Raw genomic sequence first — 23,410 nt, forward strand, 5'->3', positions numbered from 1 at the left:
TCTCCCTCCCAACACACACACCGTCTAACTCTCGAAGTCTGTCTGTCTTTCTGTCTCTCTCGCTCTCTCTTATGCACATGCGTTAAATTGTCCTAATTTCGTTATCTTATTGACCAATAAGTAACTCCTTACCTGTAGAGCTGAGTCTATACTGTAACCGTACTGTATTGTCACCAAAATGGAAATGACCAAAATCTAAATCTGTCATTTAAGACTCTCAGTAATATCATAGCGATGTTGTTATGGTGTAGTTGTCATGGCGATGTCGTTGTGGTGTAGTTGAGTCTTTTCAGCAAACAGTGAGTGGGCCCAGTAGCCCATGGATGAAAATGTCACCTACTTTACATTCGACTCTGTGTGACTAACTGACCAGGTCTCAGTCATAACAACAGCTGTTAATGACACCTAATTTACATTTTACTATGTGAGATTAACTTACCAGCTCTCAGAGCTCTCAGTTTGTTTAAATGAAAATCACTCGTCAAAATGTTTCTGGAAATGCCCTTACCTGGCCAGGTGGGTAAAGTGTCCTGTCTTGGAGAACACCTGCGGTGCGTTAGAGGGTCTGTGGTCAGTGGAGGATGTTGTTTCCAGGAGAGCTTGCGTGTTAAAGAGTCTTTGTTCAGCTGTGGAAGACGTCCTTTGTAGGAGAAGTTGTCTCTCTGCCACCGCTGCTACCTACTGTCCTGTGTCCCGTCCCCTCTCTGTGTTTAAAGGCTGATCTTTTCCTGGTGACTCCTCCAAAAAGCTCCCTCCCATCCAGCAAGGAACAGGGGCTTAGACATCGCACGCGATGGTGGAATATGTAATTTGCCTGATGTCTGCTTTCTAGTTTTTGGGATTTGCATAGACCCATCAGGCCTGATGAGCAAGTCACGGACGATGAATGCACAAGCTGTACAATCTCACGCATTGGCAACAGTTATAAATGCACCTATTCAAATGAAAAAAAACACACACACACACACGCACGCACACACACACACACACACACACACACACACACACACACACACACACACACACACACACAGATAAACACGTGGGCACAGAGACGTGTTAGGTGTGTGACCACAGCGTTGAGTGAAGCATGAGTATGTGGACACCCTGTATGGGAGAAGAGTGGTGGGGCATGTGTAAGGGACAACATGAGAGTGGCAAATGCATAAGAGTGTTCACTTCCAAAAGTGACCACCCAGGGTTGGGGGTGAGTGTGTTTAGTATCAGAGTGACCATGCCCAGGGTTGGGAGTGAGTGTGTTTAGTGTCAGACTGACCATGCTCAGGGTTGGGGGTGAGTGTGTCAGACTGACCATGACCAGGGTTGGGGGTGTGAGTGTGTTTAGTATCAGAGTGGCCATGACCGGCCCTGCCGTGCCCTAACGGTGGGGCGCTCTTCTGCTATGCGGCCGAACCGGGACAACATGAGTGTGTGAAATGCATGGGTTCACTTCACAAACTGTACATCAGTGTGATGGAGTGACTGTCACCAGGGCTGGGTGTGAGGGTGGAATAGAGTAACCATCACCCAGGGTTGGGCCTAAATATGAAACGAAGTGACCATCACCAAGGGTTGGGCTTGAGTGTAGAATGAAGTGACCGTCACCAAGGGTTGGGCTTGAGAGTGGAATGAAGTGACCATCACCTACCCAGGCTCCGCCATAAGCGGCGTAAACACACAAAGCTAGCTTTTCGCTTGCTCGCCTACTCGCCACTCTTTCATGGAACGTTTGTTGAAAGTTCCCGGGGCTTTAACTGCCAATGAACAGGCGAGAAGTACCGAACACATTCTATTGAGTTCATTCGCTGAGCGAGTAACTAACAGCGACGTGTGTGTACGGCCCTTTAGTGGTGACGCAACGCTTTCGGCTCAGCTACACTCACTATGGCCAGGAGCTCGTTCAGGTAGAATCTGGATCCCGCTACAGCGGGAACTCCACCCACTTTGTCGGGAACTTATCAACTTTGAGCATTTCCAATCGTTCTGGTTAGAGGCGTGTTCAAAGCACTGACGTTGTTTAAGCAGAGACGTTCTATTGGGGACTAAGAAATGTTTGGTTTAAACTTCGGCTCAGCCTGTTCTACCCTCGACCAGTAGCAAACCAAGGGAGGTGGGTCAACCATGCCGTTTAAGAATGTTAGTTGTTGTGATCTTGGTCAGACCAAACCTCAAAGAGATTTGAAAGTCATGATGATAATCAGGCAAACCGTCACCAGGGTTGGGCCTAAATATGAAACGAAGTGACCGTCACTAAGGTTGGGCCTAAATATGGAATGAAGTGCCCATCACCAGGGTTGGGCCTAAGTGTGGAATAAAGTGACCATCACTAAGGCTGGGCCTAACTTAAGTGTGGAATTAAGTGACCGTCACCAGGGTTGGGCCTAACTTAAGTGTGGAATAAAGTGACCGTCACCAGGGTTGGGCCTAACTTAAGTGTGGAATAAAGTGACCGTCACCAGGGTTGGGCCTAAATATGGGATAAAGTGACCATCACTCAGGCTGGGCTTGAGTGGGGAATGGAGTGACCAGGGCCGCTGACAGCTTTTGCCGTGCCCGGGACAAAGTCATCTGAATGGGGCCCCCCCCATGCAACTGCCACAGATTTAGTCACAAAGGCCATTGTTCATTTCATTCAATTCTGTGAGGTCATGTTGCAGCCCCCCCTCTCTGCCTGCCTGTCTGCCTGTCTGCCTGTCTGTCTGTCTGTCTGTCTGTCTGTCTGTCTGTCTCTCTCTCTCTATCTGTCTGTCTCTCTCTCTTTCTCTCCCTCTCTCCCTCTCTGCTGTGTGTCTGACCTGAGTATCCATCTTATTTGCATGTTGCAGGTTACACGGCTACTGTTCCCAGGTCCCTCCTCTGTGAGCAATAAAAATGCCACCGTCCTCTGTTCACTGTAAGCAACAAACCATGTGGTAAGGCTAATGCAAATTAACTGTGGCTAGGCAAGAGGGTGGGGCGGGGTGGGGTGGTGTTGGTATTGGCACAACAATATGTAGACCCCCATAGCTGTGGGTTCTACTCTCATGGATTATTGTTATGGAAGGGTAATGCTAGATTTACTGTGGCTAGGCAAGAGGGTGGGGCAGGGTATTGGCACAATAATACGTAGACCCCATTAGCTGTGGTCTCTCATGGATTATTGTTATGGAAGGGTAATGCTAGATTTACTGTGGCTAGGCAAGAGGGTGGGGCGGGGGGGGGGGGGGGGGGGGGGGGGTATTGGCACAATAATGCATAGACCCCCATAGCTGTGGTCTGTCATGGATTATTGTTATCTAATAGTGGGCTAATGCTGGATTTACTGTGGCTAGGCAAGAGGGTGGGGCAGGGTATTGGCACAACAATATGTAGACCCCCATAGCTGTGGGTTCTACTCTCATGGATTATTGTTATGGAAGGGTAATGCTAGATTTACTGTGGCTAACGGGAGGTGGGCGGGCAGGATAATAAGTGGACCCCTGTTGTCTTTTATGCATAACAGCTTTTTTTGGTTTTCTACAACTGTTACGATTCATGATTTCATAATGAAAGTCCAATTTCCTGTCATTGTTGGACACAGCACACAGGGCATACAATAAACTTGAATTCTTGCTTCCCCCATCACATCAAGTACAGGGTACCTCATGGCTGAGGATGGGGGACAGTAGAGTACCATGCTCAGGGTACCTCATGGGGGAGGATGGCGGACAGTAGAGTACCATGCTCAGGGTACCTCATGGGGGAGAATGGCGGACAGTAGAGTACCATGCTCAGGGTACCTCAGTCATGGAGGAGGATGGTGTGTGTGTGTGTGTGTGTGTGTGTGTGTGTGTGTGTGTGTGTGTGTGTGTGTGTGTGTGTGTGTGTGTGTGTGTGTGTGTGTGTGTGTGCGTGCGTGCGTGCGTGTGCGTGTGCGTGTGTTTGTGTGTGCCCCCCTCCCCCAAGCACCTCCACCAACTTTTAATAGTCCTTACAAATTCTCCCCATATGTAAGCACAAATAACACACACTCTCGTGTTCTCTCTCTCTTTATATCTATTTAATTCCTCCTGATCTCACAGATATCCATGAAATGAACACCAACACTTGGGAAATGAAATCTGCGGCAGTTTCGCAGATTTTGCCAAAATTCTATGTTGGGGTCTCGGAAGTGTTTCACAAAGATTTTATTGCATTTTGTAGGTCTATTAATTGATTTTTTAAAAAGTATTTTGGGGGGGCTTTTTGGCCTTTATTATTACATTATTAGAGTGGACAGGAATCGATTGTGGGAGAGAGATGAGGCAGGGCCGGAAAATGACCCTGGCCGGACTCAAACCAGGGTCCTCGTGGGCATGTAAGCCCAAATGTGGGGGGCTTAGCGCGACCCCATATATCTGTTAATTTCAATGAATTTTGTGTTGTAGATTGCATCTCTCTCCGTCCTCTCTGTCTGTCTGTCTGTCTGTCTGTCTCTCTCTCTCTCTCTCTCTCTCTCTCTCTCTCTCTCTCTCTCTCTCTCTCTCTCTCTCTCTCTCTCTCCTGTCTCTCTCTCTCTCTCCTCTCTCTCTCTCTCTCTCTCTCTCTCTCTCTCTCTCTCTCTCCCTCTCTCCTGTGTGCTTGGCCTAGGCTCTACTGAGTGGGTGTGCAGTCATATTTGCATGCTGCCCAATACACCTGCCGTTTACAATGCCACTCTTCTCAGTTCACCGTAAGCAGCCCCCCGTCCCCCCACATCCATGCAAGGTAATAGGGGTAGAGGATGGGGGACAGTAGAGTACCATGCTCAGGGTGTCATGGAGGATGGGGGACAGTAGAGTACCATGCTCAGGGTACCTCAGTCATGGAGGATGGGGGACAGTAGAGTATCATGCTCAGGGTACCTCAGTCATGGAGGAGGATAGGGGACAGTAGAGTACCATGCTCAGGGTACCTCAGTCATGGAGGAGGATAGGGGACAGTAGAGTACCATGCTCAGGGTACCTCAGTCATGGAGGAGGATGGGGGACAGTAGAGTACCATGCTCAGGGTACCACAGTCATGGAGGAGGATGGGGGACAGTATGCTGAGGGTACCTCATTCATGGAGGACGCCTCTCTCTTATTGTCTGTCTGTTTTTCTGTCTGTCTGTTTGTTTGTCTGTCTGTCTCTGTCTGTCTGTTTGTTTGTCTCACTGTCTCTGTCTGTCTGTTTGTCTCGCTGTCTCTGTCTGTCTGTCTGTCTGTCTGTTTGTCTCGCTGTCTCTGTTTGTCTGTCTGTCTGTCTGTCTGTCTCACTCACTCACTCACTCTCTCTCTCTCTCTCTCTCTCTCTCTCTCTCTCTCTCTCTCTCTCTCTCTCTCTCTCTCTCTCTCTCTCTCTCCCTCTCCCTCTCTCCTGTGTGCTTGGCCTAGGCTCTACTGAGTGGGTGTGCAGTCATATTTGCATGCTGCCCAGTACACCTGCCGTTTACAATGCCACTCTTCTCAGTTCACCGTAAGCAGGGACGCTGACAGCTTTGGCTGGGCCCGGGACAAAGACATCTGAAACGGCCCCAAACCCAGTCAATGCAATGTAATGAGCATCCAATTCTGGGCCCCCTCTCACCCTGGGCCCAGGACAAGTGACCCCTTTGTCGTCGTGCCCCCCCCCCCCCCTTTCCATGCAAGGTAGTAGGATGGGGGACAGTAGAGTACCATGCTCAGAGTGTCATGGAGGATGGGGGACAGTAGTGAGCCATGCTCAGGGGACCTTAGTCATGAAGGAGGATGGGGGACAGTAGAGTACCATGCTCAGGGTACCTCAGTCATGGAGGAGAATGGATGACAGTAGAGTGCCAAGCTCAGGGGACCTCAGTCTTGGAGGAGGATGGGGGACAGTAGAGTACCATACTCAGGGTACCTCAGTCATGGAGGAGGATGGGGGACAGTAGAGTACCATGCTCAGGGTACCTCAGTCATGGAGGAGGATGGAGGACAGTAGAGTACCATGCTCAGGGTACCTCAGTCATGGAGGAGGATGGGGGACAGTAGAGTACCATGCTCAGGGTACCTCAGTCATGGAGGAGAATGGGGGAGACAATACCATGCTCAGGGTACCTCACTCTCTAACTTGCCTGTGTGTGTGTGTGTGTGTGTGTGTGTGTGTGTGTGTGTGTGTGTGTGTGTGTGTGTGTGTGTGTGTGTGTGTGTGTGTGTGTGTGTGTGTGTGTGTGTGTGTGTGTGTGTGTGTGTAGAACTGGGGGCTGACTACAGTAGGCTTGTAAACTGCAGGTTTGCTGGGCAGCATGCAAATGGGAAATATGATTCTGATCAGAGACACACACAGACAGAACACACATTGTTTGAAAAGGGGAAAAATCAATATGTGACGTAACCATGATGAGGAATTTAACGTCAAAGAGCTCGGCAGAGCCGATCATTTGGGCTGAAGTGTCAGACGGAGCGACACACACACTGACCACAGGGTTGACCTCACCACTACACACTGACTGGACACAGACTCCTTAAGGTGAGAGGCACTTAATACTACTATTGTTCAGACATACAGTATATTAGGTCATGTTTTATATATCTTGTAATCATTTCAGCAAAGGTAATTATAGAGATATAACATGAATTAATGCAGCTCACCATGGACTCATGCAGCTCAGACAAGGAACTGGCCATTTTAAAATAGATTATTTTTTTTATTCAATTTTTAATTTTTCAATTGATCATAATTCATATTCCGAGGGTTGTTGTATTCCATGCTGTTTGTGTAATTTGTAGAGCCAGAAAAGAGCTTTCAAGTTTTTTTTGGTTTTTTTTAAATGAAAATAAGAGCTTTCAAGTAACACCACAGACATCTTTTTGTGACTTACACTGACTGATATGATCAAGGCTGAATGTATAGTGTCCTACTCTCATATGTAAACATTAAATGTTAAACATTTGCTAGTCTGTTTCTCCCTTAATATTGGCGTCAGATTCACACAAATGCAGTTCTGGGTGCTACCTTGCTACTTAACAGGCACAGCAAGTATGATTGAAATCTGTGTCGGGCGGGTCCCAAAGTGTCTGATTTCACATTAAATGACCCAATTCAGTTTATTATTAGGAACCATGTACAATAAAAATATACATGTCTCCATTTCATGCATTATACTAAGTCTCAGGCTGATTTATATCTTCAGTAATATGGTTATCTTCCACACACCGCGCTCTTCCGTCTTGTTGGTGCGTATCTGAAGTAATCTAGTAGTAGGAAATGGATCGCAAATTGAGTGATATCCATTTCCTACATCTGCAGTAATATAAAATAAACAAATTGTATGTGTCACCCCCCCTCCACACACACACACACACACACACACACACACACACACACACACACACACACACACACACACACACACACACACACACACACACACACACACACACACACACACACACACACACACACACACACACACACACACACACACACACACACACACACACACACACACACACACACACACACACACACACACACACAAAAATAACACACACACACACAAAAAATAACACACACACACACACACACACACACACACACACACACACACACACACACACACACACACACACACACACACACACACACACACACACACACACACACACACACACACACACACACACACACAAAACATGGTCAGCACCACAAAACCATAAATCAGTTGTTATAGTTTTAGCTGGGTTTTTTTCATTGAACATCAGGTGTGAGTTATGTGTATGTATAGATATAGCCCATTTAATACATAAGGTAACCCAATGTGCTTTATAAATAATAACGAAACAATAAAACAATCTAAATATGGACAAATTATCTATTGTTGTCTACTGTATTTATAGCTTGAGTATGGCCATTTTTTCATTTGTGCATACATTACATCACATCAAAGTAGCTGTGATATATCCCTAATGTGTGTTTGACCTTTGTCTGACCTCTTCCACATTCTCTTCTCAGCCTCCACAGAGATGGGGATTTTCCTCCTGCTGATGCTCCTGTTCCCAGGTCAGTGCAGGTCCACTTACTGCTTCTATAATAACAACAACAATAATAATAATAATAATAATAATAATTGTATTTGTATAGCACTGTATCATACAAGGCATGCAACTCAAAGTGCTTAACAAATGGGAAAAACATCATTGTTAGAGATGGATTTAAAAGGAGAGGTAGAGAGGAGAGGCAGAAATAGCAAGAAGGCAGAGGAAGAAGAGATAGATAGAGATTGTAGAAGTCATAAGGTCAACGTAGGTTAGGACCAGGATTCTTATACGCGTAAGGTCCATACTGACTGGGTCTAGCATAAGTCATAGATAGTCACACTCAGATGCAGCCCCTGGTGGCATCAGGGGTGAGGAAAAACTCCCTTTCGCTTGATTCATAGTTTGTAGGGGGAAAAGCTCAATGAGGTCTGAAAAAAAACCCTATAGCCAGGAAGAAACCTCAGGCAGAGACCAGCGGCCACCTAGGGGAGCCCCCTGCCAGGGCTGGTTGTGAACAGTAAGGATGCTGCGGCAGCTGGGACACTGTGACGCCTTGGCAGCTAGGAGTGGGCAAGGGTGAAAAGGTGGGTCTTCAGCTGCTTCTTGAAGGAGTCGACGGAGCTGGCTGATCGGATCTCGATGGGGAGGGTGTTCCATCTCTTGGGCGCATAGCAAACGAACGCGGCGTCGCTAATCTTCTTTTGGGGGGGGTGCATGTAACTAGGGGCAAGTTCATTTAATGCTTTAAATACTGTCGGCAGAATCTTAAAGTCAATTCTGTATAAGACAGGTAACCAGTGCAGGTCTGCCAAGACAGGAGTGATGTGCCCTCCCCTTCTGGTTCTTGTTACTATTCTTGCTGCAGAATTTTGAATCAGTTGCAAGTTGTCAATTAACTTTTTTGGCAGACCAGAGAAGAGAGCATTAGAGTAGTCTAGCCTACTGGTGACAAAGGCATGAATACGTTTTTCAGCGTCTTGTTGGGGGGCCAAGCTGCGCAGTTTGTTGACATTTCTAAGATGGAAAAAAGCAGATTTTGTTATCTTGTTGATGTGAGGCTCAAAGCTCAAATCCGAGTCTATGACCACACCTAGGCTAGTTACCTTATCTTTAATGTGCATGCTTAAGTCATCTTGGCTTGAGTGGAGTTTTGCACGTTTTTCCTTAGGGGCAATGAGCAACACTTTTTATCCTCATTTATCCACACAGTTTTATCCTCATTTAATTTTCGGAAGTTACTGTTCATCCAATCTGTGATGGCAGTGTAAGAGGTGAAATTTAGACCACAGGTTCTACACGATTCAGGAAAGACAGACAAAAGGAATAAAGGTTAGGATAGTTTATTTTTCACAATGTCATGATTTAAAATACAATGTAGACAATAGAAATAAAATACAAAAAGTTTCATTCAACCAGCAGCGATATAAAGTGCTGTGTGCGTTTTTGCATAAATAAAATCACAATCTGGAGGTAACAAGAGGACCGTACAAAAGTTAAGTTAAGTTTCACAAGTCACACCACTGCAATCTATAAATAGGGAAAATCACAACAATTCATTGTCATTTAATCTCATCAGTGCACGAAAGGCAACCACGGCAAACCATAATAACTGACACTCATTAATGCCCGAGAACATCACGTTGCACACTGGGCCACACCAATTACAGTAGCCTAGGATTCACTACACCCATAAAGTAGGTCTAACTGTTGTAGGCCTACAGTCCTCCTATGTAGCCTACTCAGCGGAGGTACCCAAATGTCACTACACAGTACCGCTGGGTCACACACACACACACACACACACACACACACACACACACACACAGTTTAACAGCGTCGGAGAAATAGTCAATCCCCCGAAATGTACCAAACCAATTTCCCGTGCTGCTGCTGGCCTCTCAGCCATTGCTGCCGGACGTGGGCTCCTTAATGTCTTAATTCAACTATAACACAGGCAATACCCAAATGCAACTTACCCACAGTTCCCAAAGCGACCGGCCGCACGCAATGGACACAGCTACAGCCCACGTCCCGGCACGACAGCTTGTGGCAGACAGCTCAGCAGCCCTGCTCTGACCCTGCTCTCTCGAACAATGAGCAAAACGCCATTTTAAAACCATAGACTACCCTGCTCATCCGCCGCCAACCACCACAGGTGCGCCTGCCAATTGCATCAAACGAGTTCAGGTACACCCATGGAAGCCAGCGCGGCGGAGCCCCACCCCCAGCGCTTAGCGCACCAGCCTACATCAGACATGCATTTAGTCAAGGCATGAATGGCAGTGGTTTGGCTAGGCTCAACAGAGATATATAATAATGTGTGTCATCGGCATAGATCGGCATCTGATGCATGTGCTGTCTGGCTGTCCGTCTGTCTGTCTGTCTGTCTGTCTTTTTCTTTCTCTCTGTCTGTGTCTCTCCCTCTCTCTGTCTCTGTCTCTCTGTCGTGTGTGGCTGTCTTAGTGAGTGTCCAGTCATATTTGCATGCTGCCCATATTTGAATGCTGCTGTTCGCATTTCTATTGCTTACAGAGAACTGTGAACACTAGCATTATTAGAAACCATGAGAGATACACTGAATTTGTGTGTGTGTGTGTGTGTGTGTGTGTGTGTGTGTGTGTGTGTGTGTGTGTGTGTGTGTGTGCGTGCGCGTGTGCGTGTGCGTGTGTGTGTAGTAGGGAGCATCAAACGCCCCAACGTTTGAAAATCCTCCGCTTTTACAGAATTGTCACATGTGGGGTCAGCTCTGTTCCCACAGCCCATTGGTCCCACAGCCAGTTGCTCCCACAGCTTACACTTGCTGCTCCATGTTCCCACATTTTAAAGAAATTATTCAAAAATAGGCCTTATGGTCTACAAACTCATGTTCCCGCATTTCCAAGTAAACTAAAGCTGGGCTTACACTGTGCGACTTTTGCCCCGATTTGGCACTCGCACGACTTTTTGAGAGATGGGTCGATTTCTTGTTCAATCGCAGGTCAATCGTGAGTCTCGCATCGTGCAGTGTACATGGGGTAACGACAAGCGATTTCACCTCGCGATCGTTCAATCGCAGGGTCGCAAGAAAATCAAAACTGTTTGAAATCCTGGTTGTGCCTCGTGCATAAATTGCACAGTTAATGCAGTGCTACGACCCGATTTGACACTTCACATGTACTAATTAATACTGCCGTGCGATTCGCTGTTAAGCGCGACCTCATTTCCACCTCAGATGCGCATGTTCCCTCCTCTGCAGCCCCGGGAAACACGCGTGCCCTGTCGCACAGTCGGACCATTCTGCTCACATCCGACCGCTCGTATAGTGTGAGGACGTGAGATATGAACTTTTAAATCGCGAAATTTCCTCGTGCAGTGTGGGCAGGAGCTTAATGCCCACAACTGAAAATATTGCACAGTGTATGGCCGGCTTAAGAGAACATGCTTTTCTCCTTGCCATGGGTCATAGGGCCTACATTTGAATTCACAGAAATATGGGAGCACCTGGAAAAGCACTTGGAGCATTCTTCCAAATGACTTCCTGACTAAACAGTCTCAAAATACACTTTGCACAGATTTAGCTAAAAATGCCCATTCAAAATGTACCTTTTAACATCAATCAAATTTGCTAGAAATTTACAAGGGAGTTATGATAGTGTAAAGGAACAATAGCCTGCTGCAAGAGCATGCGTTTGATGCTAGGGGGGAGGCGAGGGGTGTTTGATGCACCCAAGTGTGTAGGTGTAGGTGTGTGTGTAGGGCTGTCGATAGGAAAAGCTGACACTGTAGCTTAACTGTACACTGGAATTCATATTGTTGTATTGCAAAGCTAACACCTCAACTGGGTATTAGAATTCAAATGTAGGCCTACTACAGCATTACTGCTGACCTCCCATGGCTGACTTCCTCTCTCTCTCTCTCTCTCTCTCTCTCTCTCTCTCTCTCTCTCTCTCTCTCTCTCTCTCTCTCTCTCTCTCTCTCTCTCTCTCTCTCTCTCTCTCTCTCTCTCTCTCTCTCTCACCCTCACACACACACACACACACACAAACTTCATAACATAGCTGGATCACAGACTACCTCACAAAAAGACCCCAGTAAGAATTCACAATAGCATATCAGACTCCATTATAACAAACACAGAGAACCGTTTTATCTCCTTTTTTAGTACAGACCTGTGACTGCAGACATGGTAGCTCCTCCTGTCATCTGCAGAAGTTTTCAGATGACTCTGCATTAGTGGGCTAAATTAATAATGATAATTGTGCTACATATCAGGATGAGGTAAATAATTTTGTTAGCTGGTGCGCAGATGCCCATCTGATTTTAAATGTTGAGAAGACAAAGGAACTGATCATTGATTTTAGAAAACATATAAATGTACCAGTTCCTAATTTAATTAAAGCTCATCCAGTAGCAGCTGTTCCCTCCAACAAATACCTAGGCGTCCACCTAGACAACAAGCACGACTGGAGGGAAAACAGCAGGGTCATTTTTAAGAAAGCCCAGTCAAGATTTTTCTTATTAAAGGTACACTGTGCAGGAAATGGTTTAAAAAGGGTACTGTAACTGTGCTGCTCATTGAAATTGGGCTGCCTATTGCCAAATGTGATCTTTACACGAACATTTACCCAGTAACAGTAAACTAATATTTTCTAGTATGGCCTTTCATTTGGCCTGGTCATTTTTGCAGCTAAAAATGTCTATTTTTTGAAACTCAAAATGGCGGACCATGGAGAAGATCGAACTTTTCATTCATGAGAATTGAAATTTTCCCAGTCATAATGAATACTTAGAATTTGATGGTGGTGGTAAGTATTCATGAAAAAGGTAACATTCGAGAATAGGTAGCATGAGTTCTGGGAATAAACAACTAAAAATCTTACACAGTGTACCATTAAGGAAATTGAGGTCTTTTGACTTGGGGAGACCTATTTTAAACACATTTTACCATGGGATTGTGGCAAGTGTTTTATTTTATGCTGTTGTGTGCTGGGGTGGAGGGATGTCACTTGAGGACAGGAACAGGCTGAATAAGCTCATCAGGAAAGCGGGGTCCATCACGGCTGTATGTTTTAATTTGGTGGAGCAGATTTTTAGAGGAGAGGACAATGAGGAAGATGAAAAGTGTACTGAGCATGGACGACCACCCATTGTTCAGCTTGATCACAAAAAGGGGCAGAGGCCAAAGGGTCCTCTAGATGCTCCATGGAAAGGTTTAGAAGATCTTTTATTCCTGCCGCTATCAGAATTTTTAACAACAGCTGCTGAGTGGCTTTTTGGTGGTTTTATAATGTTGTTGAGATTCCTTGTGCTTTTATGATGGACTGTTTTTTTATTTATTTCTTAGCTCTTATTTATTATGTATTTGTCCTGTCTTCCTGTTATGTGTTGTGTGTATGACCAGGTGGCACTCAATTTCCCCCTTGGGGATTAATAAAGTCTCTCTCTCTCTCTCTCTCTCTCTCTCCTAGGTGTGTGTGGTCTCTCCTCCTCTGTGCCACGTCAGTTCCATGTGGTGAAGGAGGGGAAGACCTGGGCAGCAGCTCAGCAGTACTGCAGAGAGGAGTTCACTGACCTGGCCACCATAGACAACATGGCACAGATAGATGAGATCAAGAGAGAGATGCAGGATGCAGGTGTTGGGGCGGGGTGGAGGGGTTGGATTGGACTGAAGCAGGGAAGGAGCTGGCAGTGGTCTCTGGCCGACACAAATTTCTATGAAGGGAATGAGGCTGAGTTCAGGAACTGGAATGATGGCGAACCAAACGGCTGGTCAATGGGGCAGGAATGTGTGGGCACTGAGAAGGAGGGCGGGGGACAGTGGCATGACCTTCGGTGCCCTGCAACCTTGCCCTTCATTTGCTACAATGGTGAGACTCCATTTTGATTTCTCAGGGGTGGATTCCAATATGCGGACTCCGTCCTCAGTCTGTGCATTTGGCCTCGTGTTTTGCTGACGCCCCGCCTCCGTGGAGAAAACAATTCAGTTTCCCCCGCTTTCAGCCTATAGCCACAACAATTTTTGGGGGACTATTCTTCATTCACCATCCCGTTTGCAAATGAGAAAATGACGTTACAATCAAGCTTTTGTGAGAAATTGAAATACAATTCTGTTGTCGACACGTGACGTCATCATGAGGTCATAAGTGAGCAAGGGAGGACGGGAGTCCGCATATAGGAATGCACCCCTTATTCACTCGTGATTGCACACAGATGCACTATTTACATTATTTCAGACCGTTAGACAGTGCCATGTCTCAGTTCACCATAGGGAAAAGATGTATAAAACTTAGACGGTTGTGAAAACCTTGTGTGGGGCAATTTTTTTCCATACAGGTGCAGTAAACGTCTCAATACACATTCCATGCTCACTGTCTATATTGCATAGATAGACAGATAGATTTATTTATTGTCCCCAAAGGGAAATTGACTTTCACCAACATCATAACGTGTTAACGAACAGCATGAAGACACAAAATACACAACCCAATACACAATACATGTACACAAGGACAGCACAAGGAGATCAAGCACCATACATGCACACTCACACACAAATACTGTACATGCATGTTAGAATGTGTAAGTACATGGGAGGAAAACAAGGCCCACTTTTGTTCCATGTGCCATATAAAAATGTGACTGGATTCCTATCCAAAAAATTGTATAGTCCATATAGGCTATCAATCATTTTGTTGGCTATTTATAGATATTTTTCCATATGCAATAACCATGACGTGCATTACAACAGGGGCAGACTCCTCACTTGTGCTGATTAACGAAGCTAAGAACTGGACAGAAGCTCAGAAATACTGCAGAGAGAAACACACAGACCTGGCCAGTGTGAGGAACCAGACAGAGAACGACCAAATCAGATATCTAATTAGTGGACTACGAGGTGTCCATGTCTGGATTGGCCTGTTCAGAGATGCCTGGGAGTGGTCAGATGGCAGCAGCTCCTCCTTTCGCCATTGGGAACGTGGAGAGCCCAACTATGGTGGCGACAATCCACAAGGGTTCTGTGTTGAAATGAAATCTCGCTCTGGTCAGTGGAATGATCACAGCTGTGACCAACAGAAAGGCTTTATCTGCTATGAGGGTGAGATATTTGGCCTTAAAATCAGCAGCATAATATAAATACAATGAATCCTGTCATGCTCTTTGTTTTTGTGCTTTTATTTACTCTGACCCTATTTATAAATAATATGAGTGGATATCTGTAAATGCACATGTTTATTTATCTCTGGCCAGTTGTTGTTTGTTTTGTCCTTGGTTTTGTTATTGTCTTCATGATAAAGATCTCAGTCCTCCTGCTACAGTGGTGGTGGCACTATCTTATGGCAACTTCTGAAACTACACATCATGTTGGTGTATTTGTCTTCATTCCTCAGCTCTCCCTACTGCTACAGTGGTGGTGGTGTCCCCTCAGACTCCCTTCTACTCTGGAGATGTCGTCACCCTCAGGTGTGACATAACCAACTACACTGACTGGCAGTATATCTGGTTGAAGGACAACTACAGCCCAGTTCCTGGTAAGACCAACCAGACCATCACCATCACACTCCCCCTAGAGGCAGGTCAGTACCAGTGCAGAGGAGAGAGAAACGGCCGCCCAATGGCATCCACAGTAAGCAGCTCTGTTGACATCATCAGCAATGGTAAGTCTTGTATTGCAGAGACAAAAAAGCTCCCGCACACGGTTCACATTCGCAGAGTCTTTATTTGCGACGTTTCGGTCTATGACCTCCCTCAAGCAATCACGTTGGTGACCTAGTGGTTTTGTGCTCTTATTTCAATGTTTGCCTTCTGTACTTTTTGAGTTTTTGTGCCTTGGTTTGAAAGCATAAGGAAGAGAAGCCTAGTACATGCAGTGCAGAGAGACAAGATTGCCCAATCACATCTTCAGTATGCAGCAGCTCTGTGTGTTGACATCATCCGCAATGGTTAGTCAGGATTATACAGATAGCTGTTAAAACCGGCTGTGCATTGCTGCCTGTCGCACCTCCTCCGGTGCCCATGGGTCAGCGAGAGAAATAAAGACTTGAAACAAACATTCAACTTTATTGTATCAATAACAGGCAAACATAGGGAATACACATTCATAAACTACTTGCTGAATGCACATGAGGTGCCTTCCTCAATCACCTTAGCAGGTAGCTGTAGCCTTGCGCCAGGAGCAGATGTCATCAGGTGGTGTCCAACCTTTTCTGGGTGTTTCAGCCCTGAACCACAACACCCTCCAGTTGGTGGGCCTGCAGTGAGTGGCCAGCTCACTGCCCGTCTGCTCCTGGCTTCTAGCTTTCCTCCTCCGTCTTACTCCAATCATACATGCGTTCCATGCATTTGATAAAAATAGAAACTGACGAATGCATATAAATGCCAAGTGTGTGCAGCAGTTGAGGCAGAGGCTTACTGACGAGTTGTTTGTGAGGCAGTTGAGATGTTTGGCATTCGTTGGCTGCTGGCTTTCACCACTTCCTAGCAGCTATGCTAGGGTGCGTTGGTTGCTGGGGCGGCGACGGTGCTGAGTGGAGGGTGTCGAATGTGCAAGGCAGTTGAGGGCTGCTGTCTGGGGGTTAGGTGCTGAAAGTTGAAAGAAAAATGTTTGTTACTGCTTACGAATGTTTTTTTTTTGATGTGTTGTTTATTATGATCTCATCCACACTATATGGCTACAGCTATTTACTGACATCATGGTTGTTCTCATTCTCCCCAGACAAGCTGGTCCTGGTTCGTGAGAACAAGACCTGGATGGATGCTATGCAGTACTGCAGACAGCACCATGTGGACCTGGTGTCTGTGACCTCTGAGAAGATCCAGCGCTGGGTGGAGGGGTGGGCCAAAGCAGCCACATCTCCCCACGTGTGGCTGGGCCTGAGCTACCACCGCAGCCTTGGCTTTTGGTCCTGGGTCAACGGATACTCTGTCAGCTACGACAACTTTGCCTCCAATGCAGACAGAATGCCGGGCTGGGACACAGCAGGGGGGGCAGTCAGAAGAGACGGGGGCCAGTGGGTTAGCTTTCAAGAGACCAAGCAACTCAACTTCATCTGCACCGATGAGGGTAGTGTGTTTCTGTGTAACTACTTGTGAATGTAACATTTGTTATCCATGTGTCATTGCTGAGGTGATGGGTGATGGGAAGAGTCAGCATTTTATTTTATTGTGTGTGTGTGTGTGTGTGTGTGTGTGTGTGTGTGTGTGTGTGTGTGTGTGTGTGTGTGTGTGTGTGTGTGTGTGTGTGTGTGTGTGTGTTGTGTGTGTGTGTGTGTGTGTGTGTGTGTGTGTGTTTGTAGCGTGCACAGACATTTTGAAGGGCATGTGTCCCTGGGAGTGGGGGTGGGGGGGTGGGGGGGGGGGGGCATGTGGGGGCTTGTGGAACAAGGCTATAGAGCAGGGTACTCACTTATAAGTTTGGGCATGCCATTATTGTTTCGCTAGTTTGCCCTTGAGTGCTTGGATTGCAATATGCGTGTGTGGCACGCTGGCTGGCCTCGGTAAAGCAGAGATCATGCGGGATGAGATCCGCTTCTACCCCCATTATGTAGAGGAGTGTAGCTGGGTGCTCTAGTGAATAGGAGGAGTAGGGGGAGGTGGTGGAACAATCCGGAAAGCCTTAGCGCAAGACAGGTGAAAGGGAAAGGAGGGGTTTAAATATCTGCAAAGGCAGAAGCAAGTAATGACAGCTGTCAATCACTTGCAGGCTTCCTCCCGAACCATGTTTATGTATAAACAACATTTATGGACCCTTTCTTTTGTTGCTACAGTCGATGAACAGCGTTGTCAGATTCCTGTATTATTCTCCAGTGTTGCTATCTCTCGAGTTGGGATGGCACAAACCGCACCGAAAACCGAAACCGTACAATTCACACACATACCGAACCGAACCGTGCAATCCATCACAAACTGCAATTCATGTACTGCCCAGAAAAATATGTAAAACAGAGATTCTAGGAGTATCTTATCCAGTCTCTCTGATTAGCACATTAGCTTATAAGACCAATCAATTAGCCAATTGAAAGAGGGCATTTGGAACGCTCAGACAGCGCACATCAGCTGACGACAGTTTAAGTGCAAGCGCAGGTTAGCACAAGAGGCAGTTCTCAGACACATGCAAAAGGTCAAATTCAACTTGTGCATCATCACTTTATAGCTGCAGTCATATAAATATTGTTTCATATTCCCAGTGCACCATTTATCATGAACTAAAAAAAAGAACCGTAGAGAACCGAAAACCGTGACCTTGACACCGTGATATGAACCGAACCGTGAATTTTGTGAACCGTACCACCTACCCGCACCACCGCACCACCCTACTCTCGAGTTGTGTTGGCGAGGGCTTTGCTATCTATATGGTTATCGTTGCCATGGCGGCAATCTCGAGACCTCGTTTTGAGGGGCGCAATTTCAAAATAAGAGTGGACAGCATGATTGAACAAAAAACGTATAAATAAATAATTAACCATTAAAAAAACGTTTCATAACAGTCTGTGGCCCACAGAAAGTGCAGTTGTTTAATTTTGTTGTTGTGTTCATTCCTTAGATCTCAACCCTCTTGCTACAGTGCAAGTGGTCTCTCCTCAGAGTCCCTTCTATGCTGGAGATGTCGTCACCCTCAGGTGTGACATAACAGACTACAGAGACTGGCTTCAGTATGTCTGGCTAAAGGACAGCACCCCAGTTCCTGATCAGACCAGTCTGACCATCAACATCACACTCCCCCTAGAGGCTGGTCAGTACCAGTGCAGAGGAGAGAGACAAGCTCCCCCAACCGTATCTTCAGTAAGCAGCTCTGTTGACATCATCAGCAATGGTGAGTAATTAATATCCTGAAAATTGAAAGAATTGTCGGTAACACTTTACTTTACGGATCGCTAATAAGGTGGTAATTTCATGTTAATTTCATAGTTATTTCATAGTTATTTCAGGGTAATACCTGTTTGTTTTTAGTAACAACAGCAAAATAACCATACAGTTTCCAGTGCATTGTGGTGACACCCTGATGACTCGCAGCACGGTGACACTTTGTTGACACACACACACACACACACACACACACACACACACACACACACACACACACACACACACACACACACACACACACACACACACACACACACACACACACACACACACACACACAATGCACTGGAAACTGTATGGTTATTTTGCTGTTGTTACTAAAAACAAACAGTTATTACCCTGAAATAACTATGAAATAACTTTGAAATTAACACAAAATTTCCACCTTATTAGTGATCCGTAAAGTAAAGTGTTACCGAATTGTCTGTTGTTATTGCTAACAGAACATTTTGTCTTTTCTTCTTGACTGCCTCAGTGTTGTTGTTGTTGTTGTTGTTATTGTTGTTTATTATGATCTCATCCACACTTCTATTTGGCTACAGCTATTTACTGACAACATGGCCACTCTCTTTACCCCAGATGGCATGTGGGGGGCATGTGGTAGGCCTACTACCTTATAAGGCTATAGAGCAGGGTACTCAATTAAAAGTTCGGGCATGCAGTTATTGCTTATGGACCCTTTCTTTTGCTGCTACAGTCGGTGAACAGAGTTGTCAGAGATTGTAAGATTCCGCTATTATTCTCCGGTGTTAACCCTATACTGCACGGTGTTGCCATATGGCAACATACCATTCTTTTGGCATTTCCTGGTATTTAAATATAAATAATATACACTGATTGGTTTTCATATTGAAACTGTGGCCTTGTTTTATCCAATTATGTGGTTTCTTGACATCACATGACACCACACACTGCCCCAGGCTCGCTCTTTCCCTCACTGTACATGAGCGTGTGTCCTTGACAGATTGCTCTGGCATTGGCCAAGATTTTTCACACTTTTTGCAATATTTACAAAATTTAAAAAAATATTGGGATGATCTACAGTTAGTCATGATCTGTTTTCACCATTTGTTTTGTTTTCAACTAAAATTATTTCCATTTTATGTTGAAAAATAGGTATGTTGCCATACGGCAACATTGTGCGGTAATGGAACAAGACAGTCAATAGGGAAAGTGTATTGATACAAATACCCAATTCTAATTGATTGATTAATTGATTTATTTATTGATTGAATGATTGATAACTGATAATATTTATATAATTAGTGTAAATGGCAGTCTGTAATGAACATTAAAAATGTTATAATAGGTGTACAGAACTGTTTTATGAGCTTTCACTCTGAGTACATGCAGAAAAGCGAACAAGGCCTATGCAGCCTCCCCAGACTGCCAGAGGTATACCACAAAAATCCCCAAACCCCAGATTAGAGCATAAAGCTATTGTCATCTTGACCATTTGAAGCCTCCAAAATGTTTTGACTTCATGTGTATGTTATAATTAGGCTAATTAGCACACGTTTGTGCAAATCTGTCAACCTGATCAAAAATTATTGTACAAAGTCAACCATTTTGAAATTCAGCCATTTTAAAAGCATAATTTCAAAATTTCAAACAGCCCATAAACCAATTATATTATTAACACACAGGATTTACTGCAAATCCAAGCACCCATTGAAAAGTTGTGGCGTAAACAAAAGGTAGGCCGTCTCGAAAGATTGCCAACTTCAAAGTCAGCCATCTTGAAATTCAGCTATCTTGAAAGCACTGGCCTCACAATTTTACATGGCTTATTTACTCATTATAGAGTGTTATCACACAAGGTTTAGTGTAAATCCAAGCATCCATTCAAAAGTTATGACAAATAAACTGTCGGTTATGTTGAAAGATGCCTGGCTCGCAAATCGGCCATCTTGAAAGTGTTTGCTTCCAAACATAAATCAGTCCATGTACATACTATAGACAGTTACCATACACATTTTTGTGCAAATCTATGCACAAATTTTATGTTGACAGCAAATATATTCATTGGTGGTTGGTCAAAGTAATACCACTGAAATACTGTTTTTCGGGGATATAATAAACAGTATTCACTTGTTCTCTCAGTGGCAAAAATGTGTTAAATAACTCCCTTGAACTTGTGGGTAAACTTTCAATGTTTTTCTGAGATAAAACAATTATATTTCTATAAAATAAGCCATAATGTTTTATGACCCTTGTTTGGTCTTGGAGGGAAAATGTACACTGGATCCTTTCCGTAACTGCACAATGTTGCCATATGGCAACAAACCTAAAAGTACCCCCCCAAAAAACTTTTTTTGAAAAAAATTGCAAAAATGTCTTAAGAAGTTCATTTTATGTGACAAAAACCACACTTAGATTTTTTTCCATGATGGGATAATAATGTGTGCAGTCTTTTTTATGTCTGACCAGTTGTTTAATTTTGTTCAGATCTCCCCAATGCTACAGTGGAGGTGGTGTCCCCTCCTCCTCCCTTCTACTCTGGAGATGTAGTCACCCTCAGGTGTGACATACCAGAGTACTCAGACTGGCATCAGCATGGCTGGCTAAAGGACGGCACCCCAATTCCTGGTATGACCAGTGAGACCATCACCATCACCCTCCCCCAAGATGCAGGTCAGTATCAGTGCAGAGGAGAGAGAAACAGCCGCCCAATGGCATCCACAGTAAGCAGCTCTGTTGACATCATCAGCAATGGTAAGTCTTGTATTGCACCACATATGGGTTTGTTTGGGTTGTTTCACTATTGCTTATCTTTGTATAGTGTCCTTGAGTGTTTTGAAAGGCGATTATGAGTAAAACGCATTATTAGCATCGTACCTTACCACAGTCACATTACCTCACCAAGCTAACCGTTCCTCACATCTTACCATGTACCGCATCATATCTTACCATGTAGCATACCTAGCCTCCCGCACCATCCTACGTACTTCCGCCAAGAGACTTGGCTCCTCACTACGTCTGGTACCTGTTTTCTGTGGAGCGATGTTGAGTGGCAGGATTTGGCCGGTGTTCTGACAAACGGTCCTACATTGTAATTTTATCCTACGGTAGGATGTTCTGTCAGACATGTCTGTTAAACGGTCCTACATCGCCAAAGATAGACGTCAGACATGTTTGTTCAACAATGTATCCTGTTTTTTTGGGATTTTTCCCCCCGAAAATGTCCTTCCCGCTTCCTGCAATCGCATCAGATCAAACAACCTCCAGATCATGAAAATACGAAATGAAATGGTAATATTATGGGCTGGTCAGGAGGACCAGGCTGTAGCCTACCCACTTGGCTCATCTAGATTACCAAACCTCACCACATCTTACCTTGCCCCAGTCACCTCACCAAGCTTACTGTTCCTCACATCTCCCCTCACCTCAGCTTTAGCTTACCTTGCCTTGCCAAACCTCAGCTTACCTACCTCAGAGACATCATCATCACTTTACCATAGAGTAGCTCACCATATCTTTACCTCACTTTAGTCACCTAACCCAGTGTTCCTCAATCGGGGTGCCGCGGAAACATGGCTGATAAATAAATTATGAACTATGATACATATTTTTCTAAATGAATAAATTAATGTTTAGTCAGTGGAATCTTTCATCTGCCATTTACGTACAATTAAGTACATTTAGGTCGTGCCAGTAAGCTGCAACTTCAAACGTAGGTTGTGTGACGTCTCCAAATGTGTTACTTTTCTAAGCTTGTGTGGTATCGGATGAGATGCCATGTTATGGCTTGTTGGTTTGGGGTGCCTTGAAATTTGTCATGAATTGAAAGGGTGCCTCGCCTAAAAAAAGGTTGAGAAACACTGACCAAACCTAATACACCACTTACCCCACTCACCACACCATGACCTCACAACATCTCACCTGCTTGTTTTGTCAATAGATTTAAAATGTAACTTAATGAAAGCTCTCTGTCTTTCTGTCTCTGTCTCTCTGTCTCTCTCTTTACTGTCCTTATGCAGCTGTAGTGAAAAGGACTCAACTGGTGAGGGTGGAGATGGAGGTATCTGATGATATGGACATGGAAGATCCTGACCTGCAGAAAGCCTTCCTTCAGCAGGTGAGCCCAGCACATACCACACACACACACACACACACACACACACACACACACGCACGCACGCACGCACGCACGCACGCACGCACGCACGCACGCACACGCACACGCACACGCACACGCACACGCACACACACCTCTGGTTCTGTAAATGACCTCTGGCTTTCTTCTTCAGATTGGGGCCAGGCTGAAGGCCAAGGGGGTTCGAGGAGATGTGAAGCTGTCCTGGAGGAAGCAGCCAGATGGAAAGGTGTTCCACAAGAAGAAGAACGACAAGAAGAAGGAGAAGAGAGATGAGCTCTAAAAACACACTCTGAGTTTATGTGGGGAAGTCAACACTGGCAGCACACACTAGACAGGATTGAGAGTTTATTTGGGTTCTCCCTTTGTGTAGAATTACGATCCATTTCTGAGCTCAGATTAAACCAATTTGAAATACCTTCCATCAGGGCTCTAAATTAACATCAGCCAATTGGCCAAATGCTGGTGAAATTTCAGTTTGGCTGGTAGCAAAGACCAACTTACTAGCCACTTT

At 45.2% G+C, this 23,410-nt stretch overlaps 1 protein-coding gene across 1 annotated transcript; it reads left to right on the forward strand.

Moving 5' to 3' along the window:
- Positions 1 to 7,943: 7,943 nt before the first annotated feature.
- Positions 7,944 to 23,179, forward strand: LOC134437393 (C-type mannose receptor 2-like). The gene is made up of 9 exons (XM_063186885.1): positions 7,944 to 7,980; positions 11,194 to 11,261; positions 13,441 to 13,804; positions 14,686 to 15,033; positions 16,651 to 16,998; positions 18,478 to 18,666; positions 21,249 to 21,434; positions 22,781 to 22,878; positions 23,051 to 23,179. Exons 1-9 carry the CDS (start codon positions 7,944 to 7,946, stop codon positions 23,177 to 23,179), a joined length of 1,767 nt encoding a protein of 588 aa, XP_063042955.1.
- Positions 23,180 to 23,410: the final 231 nt, after the last annotated feature.

This window comes from Engraulis encrasicolus, chromosome 21 (assembly GCF_034702125.1).
Source record: "Engraulis encrasicolus isolate BLACKSEA-1 chromosome 21, IST_EnEncr_1.0, whole genome shotgun sequence".
Classification (NCBI taxonomy): domain Eukaryota; kingdom Metazoa; phylum Chordata; class Actinopteri; order Clupeiformes; family Engraulidae; genus Engraulis; species Engraulis encrasicolus.

Coding starts and splice junctions, on each gene's coding strand:
- LOC134437393 (XM_063186885.1), top strand. CDS start 7,944: ATGGGGATTTTCCTCCTGCTGATGCTCCTGTTCCCAG. Junction 11,262..13,440: donor CATCCGACCGCTCGTATAGT/GTGAGGACGTGA, acceptor GTGCCACGTCAG/TTCCATGTGGTGAAGGAGGG. Junction 21,435..22,780: donor CACCCTCCCCCAAGATGCAG/GTCAGTATCAGT, acceptor GTCCTTATGCAG/CTGTAGTGAAAAGGACTCAA.